This window comes from Chanodichthys erythropterus, chromosome 18 (genome assembly GCF_024489055.1).
Source record: "Chanodichthys erythropterus isolate Z2021 chromosome 18, ASM2448905v1, whole genome shotgun sequence".
In the NCBI taxonomy this organism is placed as follows: Eukaryota; Metazoa; Chordata; class Actinopteri; order Cypriniformes; family Xenocyprididae; genus Chanodichthys; species Chanodichthys erythropterus.
The window spans coordinates 39003092-39030095 of record NC_090238.1 but is presented as its reverse complement, the minus strand read 5'-3'; the positions used below and the strand labels follow the sequence as shown (position 1 = coordinate 39030095).

The following is a 27004-nucleotide window of genomic DNA, read 5'->3' as shown; positions in this document are numbered from 1 at the left end:
TATCACACAATTCTGACTTTATATCACACAATTCTGACTTTATATCACGTAATTCTGACTTTATATCTCACAATTCTGACTTTATAACTCGCAATTCTGACTTTATATCTCGCAATTCTGACTTTATATCACACAATTCTGACTTTATAACTCACAATTCTAACTTTATATCTCACAATTCTGACTTTATATCACGTAATTCTGACTTTATAACTCGCAATTCTAACTTTATATCTCACAATTCTGACTTTATATCTCACAATTCTGACTTTATAACTCGCAATTCAGACTTTATATCTCGCAATTCTGACTTTATAACTCGCAATTCTGACTTTATATCTCACAATTCTGACTTTATATCACACAATTCTGACTTTATATCTCGCAATTCTGACTTTATATCTCACAATTCAGACTTTATATCTCGCAATTCTGACTTTATAACTCGCAATTCTGACTTTATATCTCGCAATTCTGACTTTATAACTCGCAATTCTGACTTTATATCTCACAGTTCTGACTTTATATCTCACAATTCTGACTTTATATCACACAATTCTGACTTTATATCACGTAATTCTGACTTTATATCTCACAATTCTGACTTTATATCTCACAATTCTGACTTTATAACTCGCAATTCTGACTTTATATCTCGCAATTCTGACTTTATATCTCACAATTCTGACTTTATATCTCACAATTCTGACTTTATAACTCACAATTCTAACTTTATATCTCACAATTCTGACTTTATATCACGTAATTCTGACTTTATAACTCGCAATTCTAACTTTATAACTCACAATTCTGACTTTATATCTCGCAATTCAGACTTTATATCTCGCAATTCTGACTTTATATCTCACAATTCTGACTTTATATCACACAATTCTGACTTTATATCTCGCAATTCTGACTTTATATCTCACAATTCCGACTTTATATCACACAATTCTGACTTTATAACTCGCAATTCTGACTTTATATCTCACAATTCTGACTTTATATCTCACAATTCTGACTTTATAACTCGCAATTTTGACTTTATATCTCACAATTTTGACTTTATAACTCACAAATCTAACTTTATATCTCACAATTCTGACTTTATATCACGTAATTCTGACTTTATATCTCACAATTCTGACTTTATAACTCACAATTCTAACTTTATATCTCACAATTCTGACTTTATATCACGTAATTCTGACTTTATAACTCGCAATTCTGACTTTATATCTCACAATTCAGACTTTATATCTCACAATTCTGACTTTATTTCTCGCAATTCTGACTTTATAACTCGCAATTCTGACTTTATATCTCACAATTCTGACTTTATATCTCACAATTCTGACTTTATAACTCGCAATTCTGACTTTATATCACACAATTCTGACTTTATATCACGTAATTCTGACTTTATATCTCACAATTCTGACTTTATAACTCGCAATTCTGACTTTATATCTCACAATTCTGACTTTATATCTCACAATTCTGACTTTATAACTCGCAATTCTGACTTTATATCTCACAATTCTGACTTTATATCACACAATTCTGACTTTATATCACGTAATTCTGACTTTATATCTCACAATTCTGACTTTATAACTCGCAATTCTGACTTTATATCTCACAATTCTGACTTTATATCTCACAATTCTGACTTTATATCACGTAATTCAGACTTTATATCTCACAATTCTGACTTTATATCACGCAATTCTGACTTTATATCTCACAATTCTGACTTTATAACTCGCAATTCTGACTTTATCTCACAATTCTGACTTTATAACTCGCAATTCTGATTTATATCTCACAATTCTGACTTTATAACTCGCAATTCTGACTTTATATCTCGCAATTCTGACTTTATATCTTGCAATTCTGACTTTATATCACGTAATTCTGACTTTATATCACCTAATTCTGACTTTATATCTCGCAATTCTGACTTTATATCTCACAATTCTGACTTTATATCACGTAATTCTGACTTTATATCTCACAATTCTGACTTTATATCTCACAATTCTGACTTTATAACTCGCAATTCTGACTTTATATCTCACAATTCTGACTTTATATCTCACAATTCTGACTTTATATCTCACAATTCTGACTTTATAACTCACAATTCTGACTTTATAACTCGCAATTCTGACTTTATAACTCACAATTCTGACTTTATAACTCGCAATTCTGACTTTATATCTCACAATTCTGACTTTATATCACACAATTCTGACTTTATATCACACAATTCTGACTTTATATCACGTAATTCTGACTTTATATCTCACAATTCTGACTTTATAACTCGCAATTCTGACTTTATATCTCGCAATTCTGACTTTATATCACACAATTCTGACTTTATAACTCACAATTCTAACTTTATATCTCACAATTCTGACTTTATATCACGTAATTCTGACTTTATAACTCGCAATTCTAACTTTATATCTCACAATTCTGACTTTATATCTCACAATTCTGACTTTATAACTCGCAATTCAGACTTTATATCTCGCAATTCTGACTTTATAACTCGCAATTCTGACTTTATATCTCACAATTCTGACTTTATATCACACAATTCTGACTTTATATCTCGCAATTCTGACTTTATATCTCACAATTCAGACTTTATATCTCGCAATTCTGACTTTATAACTCGCAATTCTGACTTTATATCTCGCAATTCTGACTTTATAACTCGCAATTCTGACTTTATATCTCACAGTTCTGACTTTATATCTCACAATTCTGACTTTATATCACACAATTCTGACTTTATATCACGTAATTCTGACTTTATATCTCACAATTCTGACTTTATATCTCACAATTCTGACTTTATAACTCGCAATTCTGACTTTATATCTCGCAATTCTGACTTTATATCTCACAATTCTGACTTTATATCTCACAATTCTGACTTTATAACTCACAATTCTAACTTTATATCTCACAATTCTGACTTTATATCACGTAATTCTGACTTTATAACTCGCAATTCTAACTTTATAACTCACAATTCTGACTTTATATCTCGCAATTCAGACTTTATATCTCGCAATTCTGACTTTATATCTCACAATTCTGACTTTATATCACACAATTCTGACTTTATATCTCGCAATTCTGACTTTATATCTCACAATTCCGACTTTATATCACACAATTCTGACTTTATAACTCGCAATTCTGACTTTATATCTCACAATTCTGACTTTATATCTCACAATTCTGACTTTATAACTCGCAATTTTGACTTTATATCTCACAATTTTGACTTTATAACTCACAAATCTAACTTTATATCTCACAATTCTGACTTTATATCACGTAATTCTGACTTTATATCTCACAATTCTGACTTTATAACTCACAATTCTAACTTTATATCTCACAATTCTGACTTTATATCACGTAATTCTGACTTTATAACTCGCAATTCTAACTTTATATCTCACAATTCTGACTTTATATCTCGCAATTCAGACTTTATAACTCGCAATTCAGACTTTATATCTCGCAATTCTGACTTTATAACTCACAATTCTGACTTTATATCTCACAATTCTGACTTTATATCACACAATTCTGACTTTATATCTCGCAATTCTGACTTTATATCTCACAATTCTGACTTTATATCTCGCAATTCTGACTTTATAACTCGCAATTCTGACTTTATATCTCACAATTCTGACTTTATAACTCGCAATTCTGACTTTATATCTCACAATTCTGACTTTATATCTCACAATTCTGACTTTATATCACACAATTCTGACTTTATATCACACAATTCTGACTTTATATCTCACAATTCTGACTTTATAACTCACAATTCTGACTTTATAACTCACAATTCTAACTTTATATCTCACAATTCTGACTTTATATCACGTAATTCTGACTTTATATCTCAAAATTCTGACTTTATATCTCGCAATTCAGACTTTATATCTCGCAATTCTGACTTTATAACTCGCAATTCTGACTTTATATCTCACAATTCTGACTTTATATCACACAATTCTGACTTTATATCACACAATTCTGACTTTATATCTCGCAATTCTGACTTTATATCTCACAATTCTGACTTTATAACTCACAATTCTGACTTTATAACTCACAATTCTAACTTTATATCTCACAATTCTGACTTTATATCTCGCAATTCTGACTTTATAACTCGCAATTCTGACTTTATATCTCACAATTCTGACTTTATATCTCACAATTCTGACTTTATATCACACAATTCTGACTTTATATCTCGCAATTCTGACTTTATATCTCACAATTCAGACTTTATATCTCACAATTCTGACTTTATTTCTCGCAATTCTGACTTTATAACTCGCAATTCTGACTTTATATCTCACAATTCTGACTTTATATCTCACAATTCTGACTTTATAACTCGCAATTCTGACTTTATATCTCACAATTCTGACTTTATATCACACAATTCTGACTTTATATCACGTAATTCTGACTTTATATCTCACAATTCTGACTTTATAACTCGCAATTCTGACTTTATATCTCACAATTCTGACTTTATATCTCACAATTCTGACTTTATAACTCGCAATTCTGACTTTATATCTCACAATTCTGACTTTATATCACACAATTCTGACTTTATATCACGTAATTCTGACTTTATATCTCACAATTCTGACTTTATAACTCGCAATTCTGACTTTATATCTCACAATTCTGACTTTATATCTCACAATTCTGACTTTATATCACGTAATTCAGACTTTATATCTCACAATTCTGACTTTATATCACGCAATTCTGACTTTATATCTCACAATTCTGACTTTATAACTCGCAATTCTGACTTTATCTCACAATTCTGACTTTATAACTCGCAATTCTGATTTATATCTCACAATTCTGACTTTATAACTCGCAATTCTGACTTTATATCTCACAATTCTGACTTTATATCTTGCAATTCTGACTTTATATCACGTAATTCTGACTTTATATCACCTAATTCTGACTTTATATCTCGCAATTCTGACTTTATATCTCACAATTCTGACTTTATATCACGTAATTCTGACTTTATATCTCACAATTCTGACTTTATATCTCACAATTCTGACTTTATAACTCGCAATTCTGACTTTATATCTCACAATTCTGACTTTATTTCTCGCAATTCTGACTTTATAACTCGCAATTCTGACTTTATATCTCACAATTCTGACTTTATATCTCACAATTCTGACTTTATAACTCGCAATTCTGACTTTATATCTCACAATTCTGACTTTATATCACACAATTCTGACTTTATATCACGTAATTCTGACTTTATATCTCACAATTCTGACTTTATAACTCGCAATTCTGACTTTATATCTCACAATTCTGACTTTATATCACACAATTCTGACTTTATATCTCGCAATTCTGACTTTATATCTCACAATTCTGACTTTATATCACACAATTCTGACTTTATATCTCACAATTCTGACTTTATAACTCACAATTCTGACTTTATAACTCACAATTCTAACTTTATATCTCACAATTCTGACTTTATATCACGTAATTCTGACTTTATATCTCAAAATTCTGACTTTATATCTCGCAATTCAGACTTTATATCTCGCAATTCTGACTTTATATCACACAATTCTGACTTTATATCACACAATTCTGACTTTATATCTCGCAATTCTGACTTTATATCTCACAATTCTGACTTTATAACTCACAATTCTGACTTTATAACTCACAATTCTAACTTTATATCTCACAATTCTGACTTTATATCTCGCAATTCTGACTTTATAACTCGCAATTCTGACTTTATATCTCACAATTCTGACTTTATATCTCACAATTCTGACTTTATATCACACAATTCTGACTTTATATCTCGCAATTCTGACTTTATATCTCACAATTCAGACTTTATATCTCACAATTCTGACTTTATTTCTCGCAATTCTGACTTTATAACTCGCAATTCTGACTTTATATCTCACAATTCTGACTTTATAACTCACAATTCTAACTTTATATCTCACAATTCTGACTTTATATCACGTAATTCTGACTTTATAACTCGCAATTCTAACTTTATAACTCACAATTCTGACTTTATATCTCGCAATTCAGACTTTATATCTCGCAATTCTGACTTTATATCTCACAATTCTGACTTTATATCACACAATTCTGACTTTATATCTCGCAATTCTGACTTTATATCTCACAATTCCGACTTTATATCACACAATTCTGACTTTATAACTCGCAATTCTGACTTTATATCTCACAATTCTGACTTTATATCTCACAATTCTGACTTTATAACTCGCAATTTTGACTTTATATCTCACAATTTTGACTTTATAACTCACAAATCTAACTTTATATCTCACAATTCTGACTTTATATCACGTAATTCTGACTTTATATCTCACAATTCTGACTTTATAACTCACAATTCTAACTTTATATCTCACAATTCTGACTTTATATCACGTAATTCTGACTTTATAACTCGCAATTCTAACTTTATATCTCGCAATTCTGACTTTATATCTCACAATTCTGACTTTATATCACGTAATTCTGACTTTATATCTCACAATTCTGACTTTATATCTCACAATTCTGACTTTATAACTCGCAATTCTGACTTTATATCTCACAATTCTGACTTTATTTCTCGCAATTCTGACTTTATAACTCGCAATTCTGACTTTATATCTCACAATTCTGACTTTATATCTCACAATTCTGACTTTATAACTCGCAATTCTGACTTTATATCTCACAATTCTGACTTTATATCACACAATTCTGACTTTATATCACGTAATTCTGACTTTATATCTCACAATTCTGACTTTATAACTCGCAATTCTGACTTTATATCTCACAATTCTGACTTTATATCACACAATTCTGACTTTATATCTCGCAATTCTGACTTTATATCTCACAATTCTGACTTTATATCACACAATTCTGACTTTATATCTCACAATTCTGACTTTATAACTCACAATTCTGACTTTATAACTCACAATTCTAACTTTATATCTCACAATTCTGACTTTATAACTCGCAATTCTGACTTTATCTCACAATTCTGACTTTATAACTCGCAATTCTGATTTATATCTCACAATTCTGACTTTATAACTCGCAATTCTGACTTTATATCTCACAATTCTGACTTTATATCTTGCAATTCTGACTTTATATCACGTAATTCTGACTTTATATCACCTAATTCTGACTTTATATCTCGCAATTCTGACTTTATATCTCACAATTCTGACTTTATATCACGTAATTCTGACTTTATATCTCACAATTCTGACTTTATATCTCAATTCTGACTTTATAACTCACAATTCTGACTTTATATCACACAATTCTGACTTTATAACTCGCAATTCTAACTTTATATCACACAATTCTGACTTTATAACTCGCAATTCTGACTTTATATCTCACAATTCTGACTTTATATCTCACAATTCTGACTTTATAACTCACAATTCTAACTTTATATCACGTAATTCTGACTTTATAACTCGCAATTCTAACTTTATATCTCACAATTCTGACTTTATATCTCGCAATTCAGACTTTATATCACGTAATTCTGACTTTATATCTCACAATTCTGACTTTATATCACTCAATTCTGACTTTATAACTCGCAATTCTGACTTTATATCACTCAATTCTGACTTTATAACTCGCAATTCTGACTTTATATCTCACAATTCTGACTTTATCTCACAATTCTGACTTTATATCACTCAATTCTGACTTTATAACTCGCAATTCTGACTTTATATCACACAATTCTGACTTTATAACTCGCAATTCTGACTTTATATCTCACAATTCTGACTTTATATCACGCAATTCTGACTTTATATCTCACAATTCTGACTTTATCTCACAATTCTGACTTTATATCACTCAATTATGACTTTATAACTCGCAATTCTGACTTTATATCACACAATTCTGACTTTATAACTCGCAATTCTGACTTTATATCTCACAATTCTGACTTTATATCACGCAATTCTGACTTTATATCTCACAATTCTGACTTTATCTCACAATTCTGACTTTATATCACTCAATTCTGACTTTATAACTCGCAATTCTGACTTTATATCACTCAATTCTGACTTTATAACTCGCAATTCTGACTTTATATCTCACAATTCTGACTTTATCTCACAATTCTGACTTTATATCACTCAATTCTGACTTTATAACTCGCAATTCTGACTTTATATCTCACAATTCTGACTTTATCTCACAATTCTGACTTTATATCACTCAATTCTGACTTTATAACTCGCAATTCTGACTTTATATCTCACAATTCTGACTTTATAACTCGCAATTCTGACTTTATCTCACAATTCTGACTTTATAACTCGCATTTCTGACTTTATATCTCACAATTCTGACTTTATATCTCACAATTCTGACTTTATATCACGTAATTCTGACTTTATATCTCACAATTCTGACTTTATATCTCACGATTCTGACTTTATATCTCACAATTCTGACTTTATAACTCGCAATTCTGACTTTATCTCACAATTCTGACTTTATAACTCGCATTTCTGACTTTATATCTCACAATTCTGACTTTATATCACGTAATTCTGACTTTATATCTCACAATTCTGACTTTATATCTCACAATTCTGACTTTATATCACGTAATTCTGACTTTATATCTCACAATTCTGACTTTATATCTCACAATTCTGACTTTATATCATGTAATTCTGACTTTATATCTCACAATTCTGACTTTATATCTCACAATTCTGACTTTATATCACGTAATTATGACTTTATATCTCACAATTCTGACTTTATATCACGTAATTCTGACTTTATATCTCACAATTCTGACTTTATATCTCACAATTCTGACTTTATATCACGTAATTCTGACTTTATATCTCACAATTCTGACTTTATATCTCACAATTCTGACTTTATATCACGTAATTCTGACTTTATATCTCACAATTCTGACTTTATATCTCACAATTCTGACTTTATATCTCACAATTCTGACTTTATAACTCACAATTCTGACTTTATATCTTGCAATTCTGACTTTATATCTCACAATTCAGACTTTATATCTCACAATTCTGACTTTATTTCTCGCAATTCTGACTTTATATCTCACAATTCTGACTTTATTTCTCGCAATTCTGACTTTATATCTCACAATTCTGACTTTATTTCTCGCAATTCTGACTTTATATCTCACAATTCTGACTTTATATCTCACAATTCAGACTTTATATCTCACAATTCTGACTTTATTTCTCGCAATTCTGACTTTATATCTCACAATTCTGACTTTATTTCTCGCAATTGTTTGATATAAACTCTCAGTTTCAAGGAATAAAGTCAGAATTGTGAAAAAAGAGTCATAATTGTGAGAAAAAGTTAGGATATGACAAAATATTCATGTTTGGGTGACTAACCCTTTAATTATTTCTCCAGTGTGTATATTGTGCACAGTATGTGAAACGACCTTTATGACGCTACATTTCCCATTATCTTATTTCCAGAGTGACGAATCAAGCAGAAACAACATCAAACATTTTCTTGAAATGTTATTTGCCAAAGAATTCAGAATTAAAAATGGCAAATACATCAAAAAATAATTAAATCAGGAACACAATTTATGTGCAAACCACTCTCTAAGTAGACATGCAACAAAATGAGGTCATGTGATGTCAGTGTGACATACTGCTGATTGAAATGATTATTGTTGCATGCTGCAAGACTTTTTGAATTAGTATGTTTATATTTGATTATTCCTTCCAATTCCAGAGTAATGAATTGACCGGAACAACATCAAACGTGATTTTTAATATCTTCTTGACTCATAATTTCATTGAACTTCCAAAAAACTCAGACATTTCTTTTTATTTACGGATTAAAATTGAAAAATAATGGTCAGAAAAACAAAATTATATGGTACCTTCGACAAAATGAGGTCATGAGGTAGTATATCTCGCAATTCAGACTTTATATCTCGCAATTCTGACTTTATAACTCGCAATTCTGACTATCTCACAATTCTGACTTTATATCACGTAATTCTGACTTTATATCTCACAATTCTGACTTTATATCACGCAATTCTGACTTTATATCTCACAATTCTGACTTTAACTCACAATTCTGACTTTATATCACTCAATTCTGACTTTATAACTCGCAATTCTGACTTTATATCACACAATTCTGACTTTATAACTCGCAATTCTGACTTTATATCTCACAATTCTGACTTTATATCACGCAATTCTGACTTTATATCTCACAATTCTGACTTTATCTCACAATTCTGACTTTATATCACTCAATTCTGACTTTATAACTCGCAATTCTGACTTTATATCACTCAATTCTGACTTTATAACTCGCAATTCTGACTTTATATCTCACAATTCTGACTTTATCTCACAATTCTGACTTTATATCACTCAATTCTGACTTTATAACTCGCAATTCTGACTTTATATCTCACAATTCTGACTTTATCTCACAATTCTGACTTTATATCACTCAATTCTGACTTTATAACTCGCAATTCTGACTTTATATCTCACAATTCTGACTTTATAACTCGCAATTCTGACTTTATCTCACAATTCTGACTTTATAACTCGCATTTCTGACTTTATATCTCACAATTCTGACTTTATATCTCACAATTCTGACTTTATATCACGTAATTCTGACTTTATATCTCACAATTCTGACTTTATATCTCACGATTCTGACTTTATATCTCACAATTCTGACTTTATAACTCGCAATTCTGACTTTATCTCACAATTCTGACTTTATAACTCGCATTTCTGACTTTATATCTCACAATTCTGACTTTATATCACGTAATTCTGACTTTATATCTCACAATTCTGACTTTATATCTCACAATTCTGACTTTATATCACGTAATTCTGACTTTATATCTCACAATTCTGACTTTATATCTCACAATTCTGACTTTATATCATGTAATTCTGACTTTATATCTCACAATTCTGACTTTATATCTCACAATTCTGACTTTATATCACGTAATTATGACTTTATATCTCACAATTCTGACTTTATATCACGTAATTCTGACTTTATATCTCACAATTCTGACTTTATATCTCACAATTCTGACTTTATATCACGTAATTCTGACTTTATATCTCACAATTCTGACTTTATATCTCACAATTCTGACTTTATATCACGTAATTCTGACTTTATATCTCACAATTCTGACTTTATATCTCACAATTCTGACTTTATATCTCACAATTCTGACTTTATAACTCACAATTCTGACTTTATATCTTGCAATTCTGACTTTATATCTCACAATTCAGACTTTATATCTCACAATTCTGACTTTATTTCTCGCAATTCTGACTTTATATCTCACAATTCTGACTTTATTTCTCGCAATTCTGACTTTATATCTCACAATTCTGACTTTATTTCTCGCAATTCTGACTTTATATCTCACAATTCTGACTTTATATCTCACAATTCAGACTTTATATCTCACAATTCTGACTTTATTTCTCGCAATTCTGACTTTATATCTCACAATTCTGACTTTATTTCTCGCAATTGTTTGATATAAACTCTCAGTTTCAAGGAATAAAGTCAGAATTGTGAAAAAAGAGTCATAATTGTGAGAAAAAGTTAGGATATGACAAAATATTCATGTTTGGGTGACTAACCCTTTAATTATTTCTCCAGTGTGTATATTGTGCACAGTATGTGAAACGACCTTTATGACGCTACATTTCCCATTATCTTATTTCCAGAGTGACGAATCAAGCAGAAACAACATCAAACATTTTCTTGAAATGTTATTTGCCAAAGAATTCAGAATTAAAAATGGCAAATACATCAAAAAATAATTAAATCAGGAACACAATTTATGTGCAAACCACTCTCTAAGTAGACATGCAACAAAATGAGGTCATGTGATGTCAGTGTGACATACTGCTGATTGAAATGATTATTGTTGCATGCTGCAAGACTTTTTGAATTAGTATGTTTATATTTGATTATTCCTTCCAATTCCAGAGTAATGAATTGACCGGAACAACATCAAACGTGATTTTTAATATCTTCTTGACTCATAATTTCATTGAACTTCCAAAAAACTCAGACATTTCTTTTTATTTAGGGATTAAAATTGAAAAATAATGGTCAGAAAAACAAAATTATATGGTACCTTCGACAAAATGAGGTCATGAGGTAGTATGCTGTTCTGAACACGTGCTGCAGATGAACTGTATGAGTGTGTATTTCTGTGTTTGCTGTGCTTCTGCAGGTGTTTCTTGAGAATGAGAGTGTGAAGGATGTGATCGGTCTCATTTTGGCCTTTGGAAACTACATGAACGGTGGAAACAGAACCAGAGGACAGGCGGATGGATTCGGACTGGAGATTCTTCCTAAATTAAAAGATGTCAAGAGCAGGGTATTAAAATAATAACACCATAAACCTGAACTGAACTTTGTTTGAATGTGTTTGCAGCAGAAGTGCTTCATTTGATTTGATGTGATACGGTCACCTCAACATCTACTAATTCTTTTCTTTTCCCATCAGGACAATCGTATAAGTCTGGTGGATTATGTGGTGTCTTACTACCTGAGAAACATGGACGAGGTACAGCTGTTTAAGCTTTAGCCACATCTAAAGAAATGATTCAGTAATATAGTGCTGGTGGTGCAGAAATTAAACGATGTTCTTCCTCAGTGTTTCTGTCTTGTTTTCCACCACAAATATCTAAACATTCTGAAATCAAGATACATTTACTGGAGAAGCAAAATAAATGAAGATATTAAGTCTTGTTTTCTGAAAAATCTATCAAAATTAAGTGAGTTCAAGATTAAAACAAGAACTATGGAGTCAGAAAAACCAACTTAATTCAAATTCTCACTCACAATAACAGATATTTGTTTTTAATTTAAGCAAAAACTCGCTTCATTTTGATAAATATCTCAGAAAACAAGACTTAATATAGCTGCGAGCAGCAGTTATTGGGGTTCAGGTGCTTTAAGGCCTTTAAGCACATGTGTAAAAAGGTATTGTTTCATTTAGCAAGCCTGTAGCCACTTAGATCATAGATGGAAAACACCATTTACAGCCAATACAGGGAGTTTACCATAAGAAATATATGGTTTATAAAGCTTTTCAACAGTTATAGCGCCATCTATGGTCCGATCTCCATAAAAGTTTGCATGTTTGTTTAGAATCATGTCACATGTGCTCACCTATTTTCGTGTTTTCGTTTAGGATTTAAAGGCTTTTGAGTATATTTTGCCACACCGCTTTTCTAAATGACCCTGTTATGAGTAAAGTTAAACTCTTTTTGATAGTTATTGATTTAGAGAGATCAGAGAATTGTACTGCACTGGTTTGATTCCAATCAGGCGAAAAACCTAGGACTAGTTCGCAAAAGTAGGTTTTTTTAAATAATCGCTAATATTTAATGAATGATTTCATTGACAGCAGTGGTTCTTGAGGCAAAGTTGTTCAGTATGAGGAGATCTAGTGGCTCAGCCCACTTTTAACATTTTGCCGCCCTTTAGCGAATCAAAATTTCAACTTTTCCTGAAATGTTTTAGTTGGATGTTGCGTTTTTTAAAATGTTGCTACTTGTTTCAAAAGTAATGTTCCGATTTTGTTTGAAGAATGATACAATGGAATTTTCCCTTAACGTTCAAACAACCAAGAAAAAACTATTTAAAAACATTTTAAAAAATGAACATTCATGAATGACGCTTTCATAACTTAAATGGAAATGTCATCTAAATGTACTTAGAATATTTTTTTTTGTTAGCTGGGTAGATAATTGTAATGGAAAACAAGACAAAAATACCAAATAATAAAATTCTTGTCATGCACAAGCAGACAGTTTCTCTTTCTTTCTTTCTGAAAGATTGTGTTGTTGTGTTTCAGAACGCAGGAACAGAGAAAAGCGTTTTCCCGCTGCCTGAACCTCAGGATCTCTTCCACGCCGCACAGGTCAAGTTTGAAGATCTCGCAAAAGACCTTCGCAAGTTAAAGAAAGAGCTGACAGGTATGAATCCCATCCGTTTATCTGTGATTCAATGCCGGAGATGGACAGAACGACAGGTATAACCGGTGCTCAGACACTCTTTTTGATTATTTACACAGCGATTCAGTGATTCATTTGAATCACTAAACAGATTGGTTCAGTGACTTTTCCGCTGATTTCAGTGAGTCATTGAATCATTCGCTCAAATGATTTATTAAAAAATGAACGTTTATCAGAGTGATTTTGCGTCAGTCAGTTTAGTTTCAAACCGTCTGTCAATTAACAAGCAGTTAAAAGCAACTTCTTTTCATGAAATAGTTTTTACACTGGAAAAAGGTGCTTTTACCATAGTTGTGCTCGGGGCCGCCGCAGGGGTCAAAGGTCATGCCCCCCAGCCCCTGGTGTCTGCAATTATTTAAATCAGCCAATAATACGGCATATGAAAGCAATTAGATATGCTCTCTCCTCATTCCCCTCCATTTGAGAATCGTTGTTAAAAACTCTGATCCTCAGTGACCCGGGGGAAAAATACAAAACGGCTACAAAACCACTGCCGCCCCACCTCGAGCTGTCTGTCACTCATTTATTAGCACAAAAATGCAAGACAATAAATGCAGAATAAGGGCCTTAGCATTTGATCCACACCACAACAAAAAACCCTTGATCGTCTGGCCTGCGAGTCCTCGGGCGTTGGCATGAGATCGTAAGGAGGGTGTTGCGAGCGCACCTAGGACGTCTGTATTTCTGGACAGGGATAAATATTTATGCCGTGCTATCATAAAGAGCTCCAAGTGTTCCTAATTATTCCTCGAGTCATTTCTGTTTAAAGTGAGAGTGCAGAGGAAGTCGAGGTGGTGAAGAAAGAGTTTCTGGAGCGGGATTTGAGGTCTGTGCATCTGACGTACACGTGTGAGGCCTTTGATATTCCTGCTTCTGCTCCAATCACACCGTGAATCTGCAAAATCAACTGTTTTACTGCAATCTATAAAAGCTTTAAAACTGTCTTCAAAACACTTTAAAGTGGAATATGTATTCTGAATGATTTATCGCTGCACATCATTATTGTGTTAAATTCATGTTCCTGGTAATCTTGAATCAGAATATCTTCCTCTTGCAGCATCTCTTCTCTTCTCTGAACGATGAGGGCGGGGCAACCTGTCACTCACATGAGATCCACCAATAGCAAACCACAACCATCCAATCAATTCCCCACAGACACAATCAAGCCCCGCCCTTCATTTGTTCTTGTTTGCCAAGCGTTTCACTCAGATATACGACACAATAGAGAAGAAAGGACCAGCACAACTTCCCTTTCATGATATTTATAGTCAGTTGAGTTAGAGCTCTACAATTAATATGAAACATTAATAGCTCAGATCATTAGATTTTGAAAGAATCTGATGAGAAATGAGGAAAATATGGACAGATTTACACAAAATTTGGTTTAGGAAATTATGACTAAAATATATTTCTGTTGTACAGGAGAATGTACTTCTGAAAATAATAATAACATTAACAATAACACATTTTATTTTTAAAAGAATTTGTAAGCTATTTTTGTTTTAATTTTGTTTTGATTTAAACAGTACACCTCTCGTGCAACACTTCATTTAAATACATTTTACATGAAGATTAAATAATTGTTAAAGTTTTATACATTTGATTTACATTGTTTTTACTGACAAATTTGTAAATCATAAACCACATAATTCAGAAAAAGTTTGTTTTATGAATTCAATTGTTTAGACATCTTTTTTTATTTCTTAAAATTTGTATTAAACCATTAAAATGGAATCCAGAAAAATTTAAATGGAGAAAACAGAATTTCTGAAAAAATAAAACACATTTCATAGTGCGCTATTATTGTTAAAATCCTTAGTAAATGATTACATTCTTAAAGCTTTATTAATTCAGTTTCTGATTCTTAAAATTTGATTAAATCATTCAAAGGAATTCCATAAAAATTAAAATGAAAAACACAGAATTTGGGTTTTAAAGAGACACATGTGAGATTACTTTTTACTTAAATTCTCTTTTTAATTTTTTTTTTCCTTTGTTATGTGAATAGTAGCAACATTTGAAAAACTTTTGACAGACTAAAAAGTTCCCAGAAAAATGTTCCATGAATGAAGTATAAATAATGTTTTTGAGAACATTATTAAAGATCAGATGCTTTGAACTGATGCTTTGACGTTCTATTAACGTTACTGGAAGAACTTTGAGAGAACCTTGCCAGAATGTTCCCTGTTCCCTGGGTAAGCCTCTATCAGAGACAGTAGTTGGATGTCCCAGCTCGACCTGTGTGTGTTTAAGCCTTTTGTGTTTGCTGATTTTACACCCGTGGCGTGTGACACGGCCCGGCGCAGGGGTCGCGACATGGGGTCAGTCTCAGGGGCCGGTGACATGTCTGAACTATGAGACGAGAGCGAGACAGAGATGCCCTGAGACAACCTGACTGCCCCGCTGCCCTCCGCACTGCTCTCTTCAACTTTTACCAGAAATCTGATCTCCGTTTCAGCTCCTTTGCTCTCTTCAGGGTTAAAAGAGTCTCTCTCGAGTTTACGCTCATGCAGTTGATGGACTGGCTTAAAGTTACTTCACTTTACCTGATCTTTAGATGATTTTGCCCAGGCAGTGTAGTTTGTTTGTCTTTTGTGTTATATTCTATTAGCTCCAGCAGAAGGAAAAGAATTCCCAGGGAAGGTGTGAATTGATCGAATGTATACCTTGAATTCCGCTTTGCATAAAAAGTGTCTGCCAAATGCATAAATGTAATATTTACTACCAGTCAAAAGTTGGGAATAAAATAATTTTAAAAATGTTTTTTAAAAGAAGTCTTTTCTGTTCACTAAGGATGCAAAATATGTGAAATATTATTACAATTTAAAATAAGTACAGTAAAATTGTGAAATATTATTACAATTTAAAATAACTACAGTAAAAATTGTGAAATATTACAATTTAACTACAGTAAAATTGTTAAATATTATTACAAGTTAAAATAAGTACAGTAAAAATTGTGAAATATTACAATTTAAAATAACTACAGTAAAATTGTTAAATATTGTTACAATTTAAAATAAGTACAGTAAAATTGTTAAATATTACAATTTAAAATAACTACAATAAAAAAAATTGTGAAATATTTTTACAAATTAAAAACTACAATAAAAATTGTGAAATATTACAATTTAAAATAACTACAGTAAAATTGTGAAATATTAGTACAATTTAAAATAACTACAGTAAAAATTGTGAAATATTACAATTTAACTACAGTAAAATTGTTAAATATTATTACAAGTTAAAATAAGTACAGTAAAAATTGTGAAATATTACAATTTAAAATAACTACAGTAAAATTGTTAAATATTGTTACAATTTAAAATAAGTACAGTAAAATTGTTAAATATTACAATTTAAAATAACTACAATAAAAAAAATTGTGAAATATTTTTACAAATTAAAAACTACAATAAAAATTGTGAAATATTACAATTTAAAATAACTACAGTAAAAATCGTGAAATATTTTTACAAATTAAAAAACTACAGTAAAAAATTTTAAATATTACAATTTAAAACTACAGTAAAAAATTGTGAAATATTACAACTTAAAATAACTACAGTAAAAACATTGTGAAATATTACAATTATATTACAATTTAAAACTATTTAATTAAAAAAATTGTGAGATTGTGTGATTATTATTAAAATGAAAAACAGCAGTTTTCTATGTGAATATATAGTAAAGTGTAATTTATTCCTGTGATCAAAGCTGAATTTTCAGCATCATTACTCCAGTCTTCAGTGTCAGTAATGAGTAACAATGCTGAAAATTCAGCTTTGATCATAGGAGTACATTACACTTTATTATATATTCACATAGAAAACAACTATTTACATTAGAATCATATTGCACAATTTTGACTATATTTTTGATCGAATAAATGAAGCCTCATCATATTTCATTTCCAGCTGTTTTCAGAAGTCTTGAATTGTAGCATTAAATGATTATTAATAATTTCTCTTCTGCTTGAAACGGACACTCTCGAGATGATGTTCATACCTCAGAGAAACACAGCTCGGCATTAATCACAGCCGGAGAAGAACACAAATGTCTGTATCCAGACGGTGTTCTTTTGATTAAGCCACTGGTGGGGCGTGTAATTTTCCTGGGAAGCGCGACCACAATTCCCAAAACAAAACCCCAGTAACCGCTCCATGCACGGGAATATCCAGGCAACTTTGGGCACAATAATGAAAACACAAAAGAAACCAAAAAAAAAACTTCAGAGGCGGAAAGCACATCGAAGCACAGCTGTTTTTCTTACATTTTAATGACAGCAGACAAACATCATCGCATGAGTAATGGTTATCAAAGAATAACAGCTCTGGACTGGCCGTTATTGAACGCTTCCAGATGAAGCTCTTCTTCCTCAGTGTTTCACTTGTTTTCCAGCACAAATGTCAAAACATTCTTAAATCAAGATGCATTTACTGGAGGAGCAAAATGACTTTAGATATTAAAGTGGAAAACAAGAACAAATATCTGTCAATGTGTTCACAAACAAGACAATATCTTGAGTCGTTTTGCTTCTCCAGTAACTGTATGAAGGTTTAGATATTAAAATACTAAACAGTTTGAGGGATCTTCATGTGTTTGCATGTCATTTGCTCTCTGAACAGCGCCGCGTCAGTCTATCTGCCTTCACTTTATAAGAGCGTAAGTGGCGCATCAATCGAGCCCATATGCCACGAGTCGAGACAATAGAGGCATTCCTCGTATCCTCCAATGATGAAAGAGCGAATTAACCGAAACCATGCTTCTACACGCATACAAACTCCGGCTCACAGGGCTTTAGACGTCATGTTTTGGAAAGTCTTTCAGGAGACAAGACATTTGTCTGGCGGGGCGGCCCGGAGTTATTTATACAGCATGCAGTGGATCATTTCCATCGGAGCAAAGCTGAAGAATTTCAGTAGATAATCCACAATTATATACAACCTCAGAGTGCTGTCAGAACTCGGGATAAATCCCGGCTATTGCCCTTCTGACTGGCCAAGGCCGACGCGTGGAGATAAATCAGCTCTGTCCCTGCGGTTACGGCTCTCAGCGGTGTGGAGCAGCGAGAGTCACTGGAGGACTCGAGGACGTTTGAGCGTTTTCACTGTGTTTTTATTTACTGACGTTTTGCTCTACAGCGTAAATCACACACTGAAGACACAGTTATGATTATTTCTGAAAACACGATTCTAGATCAGACAGTCTGAGGATTACACTGTAGAACAAAACATCAGAGTATCGTCAGGTTATGTTTACCACCGGCTTCATGACCATCATCATCATCCATCCCTCCATCATCATCATCATCATCATCATCCATCCATCATCATCCATCCATCCATCCATCATCATCCATCCCTCTTATCCATCCATCATCCCTCTATCCATCCATCCATCATCATCCATCCCTCTTATCCATCCATCATCCCTCTATCCATCCATCCATCATCATCCATCCATCATCATCCATCCCTCTATCCATCCATCAGCATCCATCCATCCATCCATCCATCCATCATCCCTCTATCCATCCATCCATCATCATCCATCCCTCTTATCCATCCATCATCCCTCTATCCATCCATCCATCATCATCCATCCCTCTTATCCATCCATCATCCCTCTATCCATCCATCCATCATCATCCATCCATCATCATCCATCCCTCTATCCATCCATCAGCATCCATCCATCCATCCATCCATCCATCATCCCTCTATCCATCCATCAGCATCCATCCATCCATCCATCCATCCATCCATCATCCCTCTATCCATCCATCCATCATCCCTCTATCCATCCATCCATCATCATCCATCCATCATCATCCCTCCATCCATCATCATCCATCCCTCCATCCATCCATCCCTCTATCCATCCATCATCATCCATCCATCCATCCATCCCTCTATCCATCCATCATCATCATCATCATCCCTCCATCCATCCATCCCTCCATCCCTCCATCATCATCATCATCATCCCTCCATCCATCCATCCCTCCATCATCATCATCATCATCATCCATCCCTCCATCCATCCATCCCTCCATCATCATCATCATCATCATCCATCCATCATCATCATCATCCATCCCTCCATCCCTCCATCATCATCATCATCATCATCATCCATCCATCATCATCATCATCCATCCCTCCATCCATCCATCCCTCCATCATCATCATCATCATCATCCATCCATCATCATCCATCCCTCTTATCCATCCATCATCCCTCTATCCATCCATCCATCATCATCCATCCATCATCATCCATCCATCCATCCATCCATCATCATCCATCCATCCATCCATCCATCCATCATCCCTCTATCCATCCATCATCATCCATCCATCCATCATCCCTCTATCCATCCATCATCATCCATCCCTCTTATCCATCCATCATCCCTCTATCCATCCATCCATCATCATCCATCCCTCTTATCCATCCATCATCCCTCTATCCATCCATCCATCATCATCCATCCATCATCATCCATCCATCCATCCATCCATCATCATCCATCCATCCATCCATCCATCATCCCTCTATCCATCCATCATCATCCATCCATCCATCATCCCTCTATCCATCCATCATCATCCATCCATCCATCCATCATCATCCATCCCTCTATCCATCCATCATCATCCATCCATCCATCCATCATCCCTCTATCCATCCATCATCATCCATCCATCCATCCATCCATCCATCATCCCTCTATCCATCCATCCATCATCATCCATCCATCATCATCCCTCCATCCATCATCATCCATCCCTCCATCCATCCATCCCTCTATCCATCCATCATCATCCATCCATCCATCCATCCCTCTATCCATCCATCATCATCATCATCCCTCCATCCATCCATCCCTCCATCCCTCCATCATCATCATCATCATCCCTCCATCCATCCCTCCATCATCATCATCATCATCATCCCTCCATCCCTCCATCATCATCATCATCATCATCCATCCCTCCATCCATCCCTCCATCATCATCATCATCATCATCCATCCCTCCATCCATCCATCCCTCTATCCATCCATCATCATCCATCCATCCATCCATCCCTCTATCCATCCATCCATCATCATCATCATCATCCCTCCATCCATCCCTCCATCCCTCCATCATCATCATCATCATCATCATCCCTCCATCCATCCCTCCATCATCATCATCATCATCATCCCTCCATCCATCCATCCCTCCATCCCTCCATCATCATCATCATCATCATCATCCCTCCATCCATCCATCCCTCCATCCCTCCATCATCATCATCATCATCCCTCCATCCATCCATGCCTCCATCATCATCATCATCATCATCATCCCTCCATCCATCCATCCATCTATCCCTCCATCATCATCATCCCTCCATCCATCCATCCCTCCATCATCATCATCATCCCTCCATCCATCCCTCCATCCATCATCATCATCATCATCATCATCATCCCTCCATCCCTCCATCATCATCATCATCATCATCATCATCATCCATCCCTCCATCCATCCATCCCTCTATCCATCCATCATCATCCATCCATCCATCCCTCTATCCATCCATCATCATCATCATCATCCCTCCATCCATCCATCCCTCCATCATCATCATCATCATCCCTCCATCCATCCATCCCTCCATCCCTCCATCATCATCATCATCATCATCATCATCCCTCCATCCATCCATCCCTCCATCATCATCATCATCCCTCCATCGATCCATCCCTCCATCATCATCATCATCATCATCATCATCATCATCATCATCATCATCCCTCCATCCATCCATCCATCATCATCATCCATCCCTCCATCCATCATCATCCCTCTATCCATCCATCCCTCTATCCATCCATCCATCCATCATCATCCATCCATCCATCCATCCCTCTATCCATCCATCCCTCCATCATCATCATCATCCATCCCTCCATCCATCCATCTCTCCATCCATCCATCCCTCCATCATCATCATCATCCATCCCTCCATCCATCCCTCCATCCATCCATCTCTCCATCATCATCATCCATCCCTCCATCCATCCATCCCTCTATCCATCCATCCCTCCATCCATCCATCCCTCTATCCATCCATCCATCATCATCCATCCGTCCATCCCTCCATCCCTCTATCCATCATCATCATCATCATCATCGATCCCTCTATCCATCCATCCCTCCCTCCATCCATCCCTCTATCCATCCATCCATCATCATCATCCATCCCTCTATCCATCATCATCATCATCATCCATCCCTCCATCCCTCCATCCATCCATCATCATCATCCATCCCTCCATCCATCATCATCCCTCTATCCATCCATCCCTCTATCCATCCATCCATCCATCATCATCCATCCCTCCATCCATCTATCTTCCTTCATCCCTCCATCCGTCATCATCCTTCCATCATCCATCATCCCTCTATCCATCCATCCCTCTATCCATCCATCCATCCATCCATCTTCCTTCATCCCTCCATCTGTCATCATCCTTCCATCATCCCTCTATCCATCCATCCATCCATCTTACATTTACATTTACATTTACATTTAGTCATTTAGCAGACGCTTTTATCCAAAGCGACTTACAAATGAGAGTAGTAGAATCAATTAAATCAACATGAGAACAACAGTGTATAAGTGCTGAGTGAAGTCACAGTTATGTCAGTAAAGTGCTCATAGCGAATTTTTTTTTTTTTTTTTTCTTTTAAATAAATAAATACACAGATAGGAGAAGAATATTAGTCAAGGTAAGTGCTACTACTACTGGGTCAAGTGCTGACGAAAAAGATACGTCTTTAGCATTTTTTTGAAAATGGCTAGAGACTCGGCTGCTCGGATAGAGCGTGGTAGGTCATTCCACCAGCCAGGAACAGTCCCGGAGAAGGTCCGTGAGAGTGATTTTGTGCCCCTATGTGATGGCACCACAAGGCGCCGTTCACTTGCAGAACGCAGGTTTCTGGAGGGCGCGTAAGTCTGAAGTAGTGAGTTAAGGTATAGCGGTGCAGAGCCAGCTGTCGTTCTGTAAGCAAACATCAGAGCCTTGAATTGGATGCGAGCAGCTACTGGCAGCCAGTGCAGACTGATGAAGAGAGGAGTGACGTGCGCTCTCTTCGGTTCGTTGAAGACCAGTCTTGCTGCAGCATTTTGGATCAGTTGTAGAGGCTTGATAGTGCATGCTGGAAGGCCAGCCAAGAGAGCATTACAGTAGTCCAGTCTGGATAGAACAAGAGCTTGGACAAGAATTTGTGTGGAATGTTCAGATAGGAAGGGTCTAATCTTCCTGATGTTGTACAAGGCAAATCTGCAGGACCGGGTCGTTGCTGCAACATGATCTGTGAAGGTTAGACCAGCATCCATCACCACTCCAAGGTTTCTGGCTGTCCTGGAAGGAGTGATGGTTGAAGACCCAAGTTGAACTGAAAGGTTGTGATGAAGTGTTGGGTTTGCACCGATCACAAGCAGTTCCGTTTTTGCAAGGTTGAGTTGGAGGTGGTGGTCCTTCATCCAGGCAGAAATGGCTGTCAGGCAGGCTGTGATGCGACCAGCAACTGTCGGATCATCTGGTTGGAATGAGAGGTAGAGTTGTGTGTCATCAGCATAACAGTGATGGGAGAAACCATGATCCTGAATGACCGATCCTAGTGATGACGTGTAGATGGAGAAGAGAAGTGGACCAAGCACAGAGCCCTGAGGTACCCCAGTAGCAAGATGATGTGACTTGGACACCTCACCTCTCCAAGATACCCTGAAGGACCTACCTGAGAGGTAAGACTCGAACCACTGGAGCGCGGTTCCCGTGATGCCCTTCGACATGAGTGTAGACAGGAGGATCTGGTGGTTCACTGTGTCAAAGGCAGCAGACAGGTCCAGCAAGATGAGTACTGATGATTTTGAAGATGCTCGTGCCAGTCTCAGGGCTTCCGTGACTGAGAGCAGGGCAGTCTCAGTAGAGTGGCCACTCTTGAAACCAGACTGGTGGTTGTCAAGGAGGTTGTTCTGTGAGAGATAAGTAGACAGTTGGTTGAATACAACTCTCTCAAGTGTCTTAGCAATGAAAGGAAGAAGGGATACTGGTCTGTAGTTTTCTAAAAGAGCTGGATTCAGAGTGGGTTTCTTAAGCAGTGGGGTAATCCTAGCCTGCTTAAAAGCTGTGGGAAATGTTCCAGTGTGAAGGGAGGAATTGATAATGTGAGTGAGTGCAGGTAGAATTGAGGAGGAGATGGCCTGAAGAAGAGGAGTGGGGATAGGGTCTAGCGGACAGGTAGTAGGGTGATTGGAAAGAATGAGTTTGGAAACATCTGCCTCAGAAAGCATGGAGAAGGAGGGGAGAATTTGTGTGTTTTCAATTAAGATGTTCTTGTCAGTGTGTGGTGTGGAGAATTGGCCGCTGATGGTTGTTATTTTATGTGTGAAGAAAGTGGCAAAGTCATCAGCTGTAAGAACTGATGTGGGAGGGAGGGGAGGAGGGCAAAGAAGAGAAGAGAAGGTTTTGAAAAGTGTTCGGGAGTCATTTGAGTTGTTAATTTTAGTGTGATAGTAGGAGGTTTTAGCATTGGTGACATTAGTAGAGAAAGAAGAAAGGAGTGACTGATATAAGCTAAGGTCAGTAGGATTTTTAGATTTGCGCCACTTCCTCTCTGCAGCCCTGAGTCTAGACCGATGCTCACGGAGAACATCAGAGAGCCAGGGGGCAGAGGGGGTGGCGCGGGCTGGTCTGGTTAAGAGGGGGCAGAAATCATCTAAGCAGGATGATAGAGTGGTGCAGAGAGTGTCAGTAGCAGTGTTAGTGTCCATTGATGAGAATTGGTTAGCGGGAGGAAGTGTGGATGAGACCGAAGAGGATAGATGAGATGGTGAGAGGGAGCGTAGGTTTCGGCGAAAAGTGACGTGTGGTGGGGTGTGTGATGAGTTGGGGGTCAGGTTGAGTGTGAAAGTAATGAGAAAGTGGTCTGAGGTGTGTAGTGGAGTAACCAGTGTATTGTCGGTGGAGCCACAGCGTGTGTAGATGAGGTCCAATTGGTTACCTGATTTGTGGGTAGCTGAGGTAGCCACTCGCTTGAGATCAAATGAGGCAAGCAGCGTGTGGAAGTCAGCAGCCTGAGGTTTGTCTAGATGGATGTTGAAGTCACCAAGTACTAGCAGAGGAGTGCCATCCTCAGGGAAGGATGAGAGTAACACATCCAACTCCTCCAAGAAGTTACCTAGCTGACCTGGGGGACGATAGACAACTACAACATGAATTTTGGTAGGGTAGGTGATGGTAATTGCATGTGATTCAAATGAGCCATTTTCAGAGAGAGATGGTAAAGGATTGAACTTCCATTCATTGGACATAAGCAAACCAGTACCACCACCCCTCCCAATCTGGCGTGAGGTGTGAGAGAAAGTGAAATTAGAGGAGAGGGCTGCTGGTGTGGCAGTGTCCTCTGGTTTGATCCATGTCTCAGTCAGAGCCATGAGATGGAGATCTGAATAAGTAGCAATAGCTGTGATGAACTCTGCTTTGTTGACAGCAGACTGACAATTCCAGAGCCCAATCGAAATAGAAAACAATGTACTAGGTGACATGGGTAAAGAACGCAGGTTGTTATGGTTGCGCTGGTTACAGCGTGTAGCATGCGATTTACGAGGGTTAGTAATAGTGGGAATTTGGAAGCACATATCTAAAACAAGTCAAAAGACAGACAAGAACACACGGTATAAAGAGGAAAGAAAGAAAAGAGCAATACTCAAGTGCCTTGTCGGTGTCGTTGCTCAGTGGAGTCGCACAGGTAGAGTCGCTGGTCTTTACACTCTTCGGTCTTCACACGAGGAGGGCTTCACATGAGGGCTGCCGCGGTACACTGTGCACTTATACCAGCTTATTACAACGTTAGTTCAGCAGACCACGCCTTACTGACTCAGAGCAAACGAAACCAAACGCGATTTGCCACGTGACCTCAGTAAACAAGCAGTAAAGCAACTATACAGCACTAAAATCAACTAGAAACGACAGCAAAACACTTACAGTATGCAGATCCTCTTGTAGCTTCAATGATTCTCTCTAATGAATGCTAAATAACAACTGTTTATATACTAAGCTGGCTTTGACCACGCCTTACTGACTCAGAGCAAACGAAACCAAACGCGATTTGCCACGTGACCTCAGTAAACAAGCAGTAAAGCAACTATACAGCACTAAAATCAACTAGAAACGACAGCAAAACACTTACAGTATGCAGATCCTCTTGTAGCTTCAATGATTCTCTCTAATGAATGCTAAATAACAACTGTTTATATACTAAGCTGGCTTTGACCACGCCTTACTGACTCAGAGCAAACGAAACCAAACGCGATTTGCCACGTGACCTCAGTAAACAAGCAGTAAAGCAACTATACAGCACTAAAATCAACTAGAAACGACAGCAAAACACTTACAGTATGCAGATCCTCTTGTAGCTTCAATGATTCTCTCTAATGAATGCTAAATAACAACTGTTTATATACTAAGCTGGCTTTGACCACGCCTTACTGACTCAGAGCAAACGAAACCAAACGCGATTTGCCACGTGACCTCAGTAAACAAGCAGTAAAGCAACTATACAGCACTAAAATCAACTAGAAACGACAGCAAAACATCTTCCTTCTTCTTCCTTCATCTCTCCATCCGTCATCATCCCTCCATCAATCCATCTATCCATCCATCCATCCATCCATCCCTACCTCCATCATCCATTCAT

The 27004-nt window shown here is 35.8% G+C and overlaps 1 protein-coding gene across 3 annotated transcripts in view; it reads left to right on the top strand.

Annotated features, from left to right (window-relative positions):
* Positions 1–27004, top strand: part of LOC137006347 (formin) — a 94589-nt gene that overhangs the window by 54504 nt on the left and 13081 nt on the right. For 2 of the 3 annotated variants that reach the window (XM_067367015.1, XM_067367016.1), the window contains exons 10-12: positions 12449–12595; positions 12725–12784; positions 14081–14201. In XM_067367015.1, coding sequence (XP_067223116.1) covers positions 12449–12595; positions 12725–12784; positions 14081–14201 — 328 coding nt within the window. Of the gene's footprint in view, positions 1–12448; positions 12596–12724; positions 12785–14080; positions 14202–15009; positions 15067–27004 lie in introns of all 3 variants that reach the window. The other variant, XR_010892505.1, reaches the window with a different exon arrangement.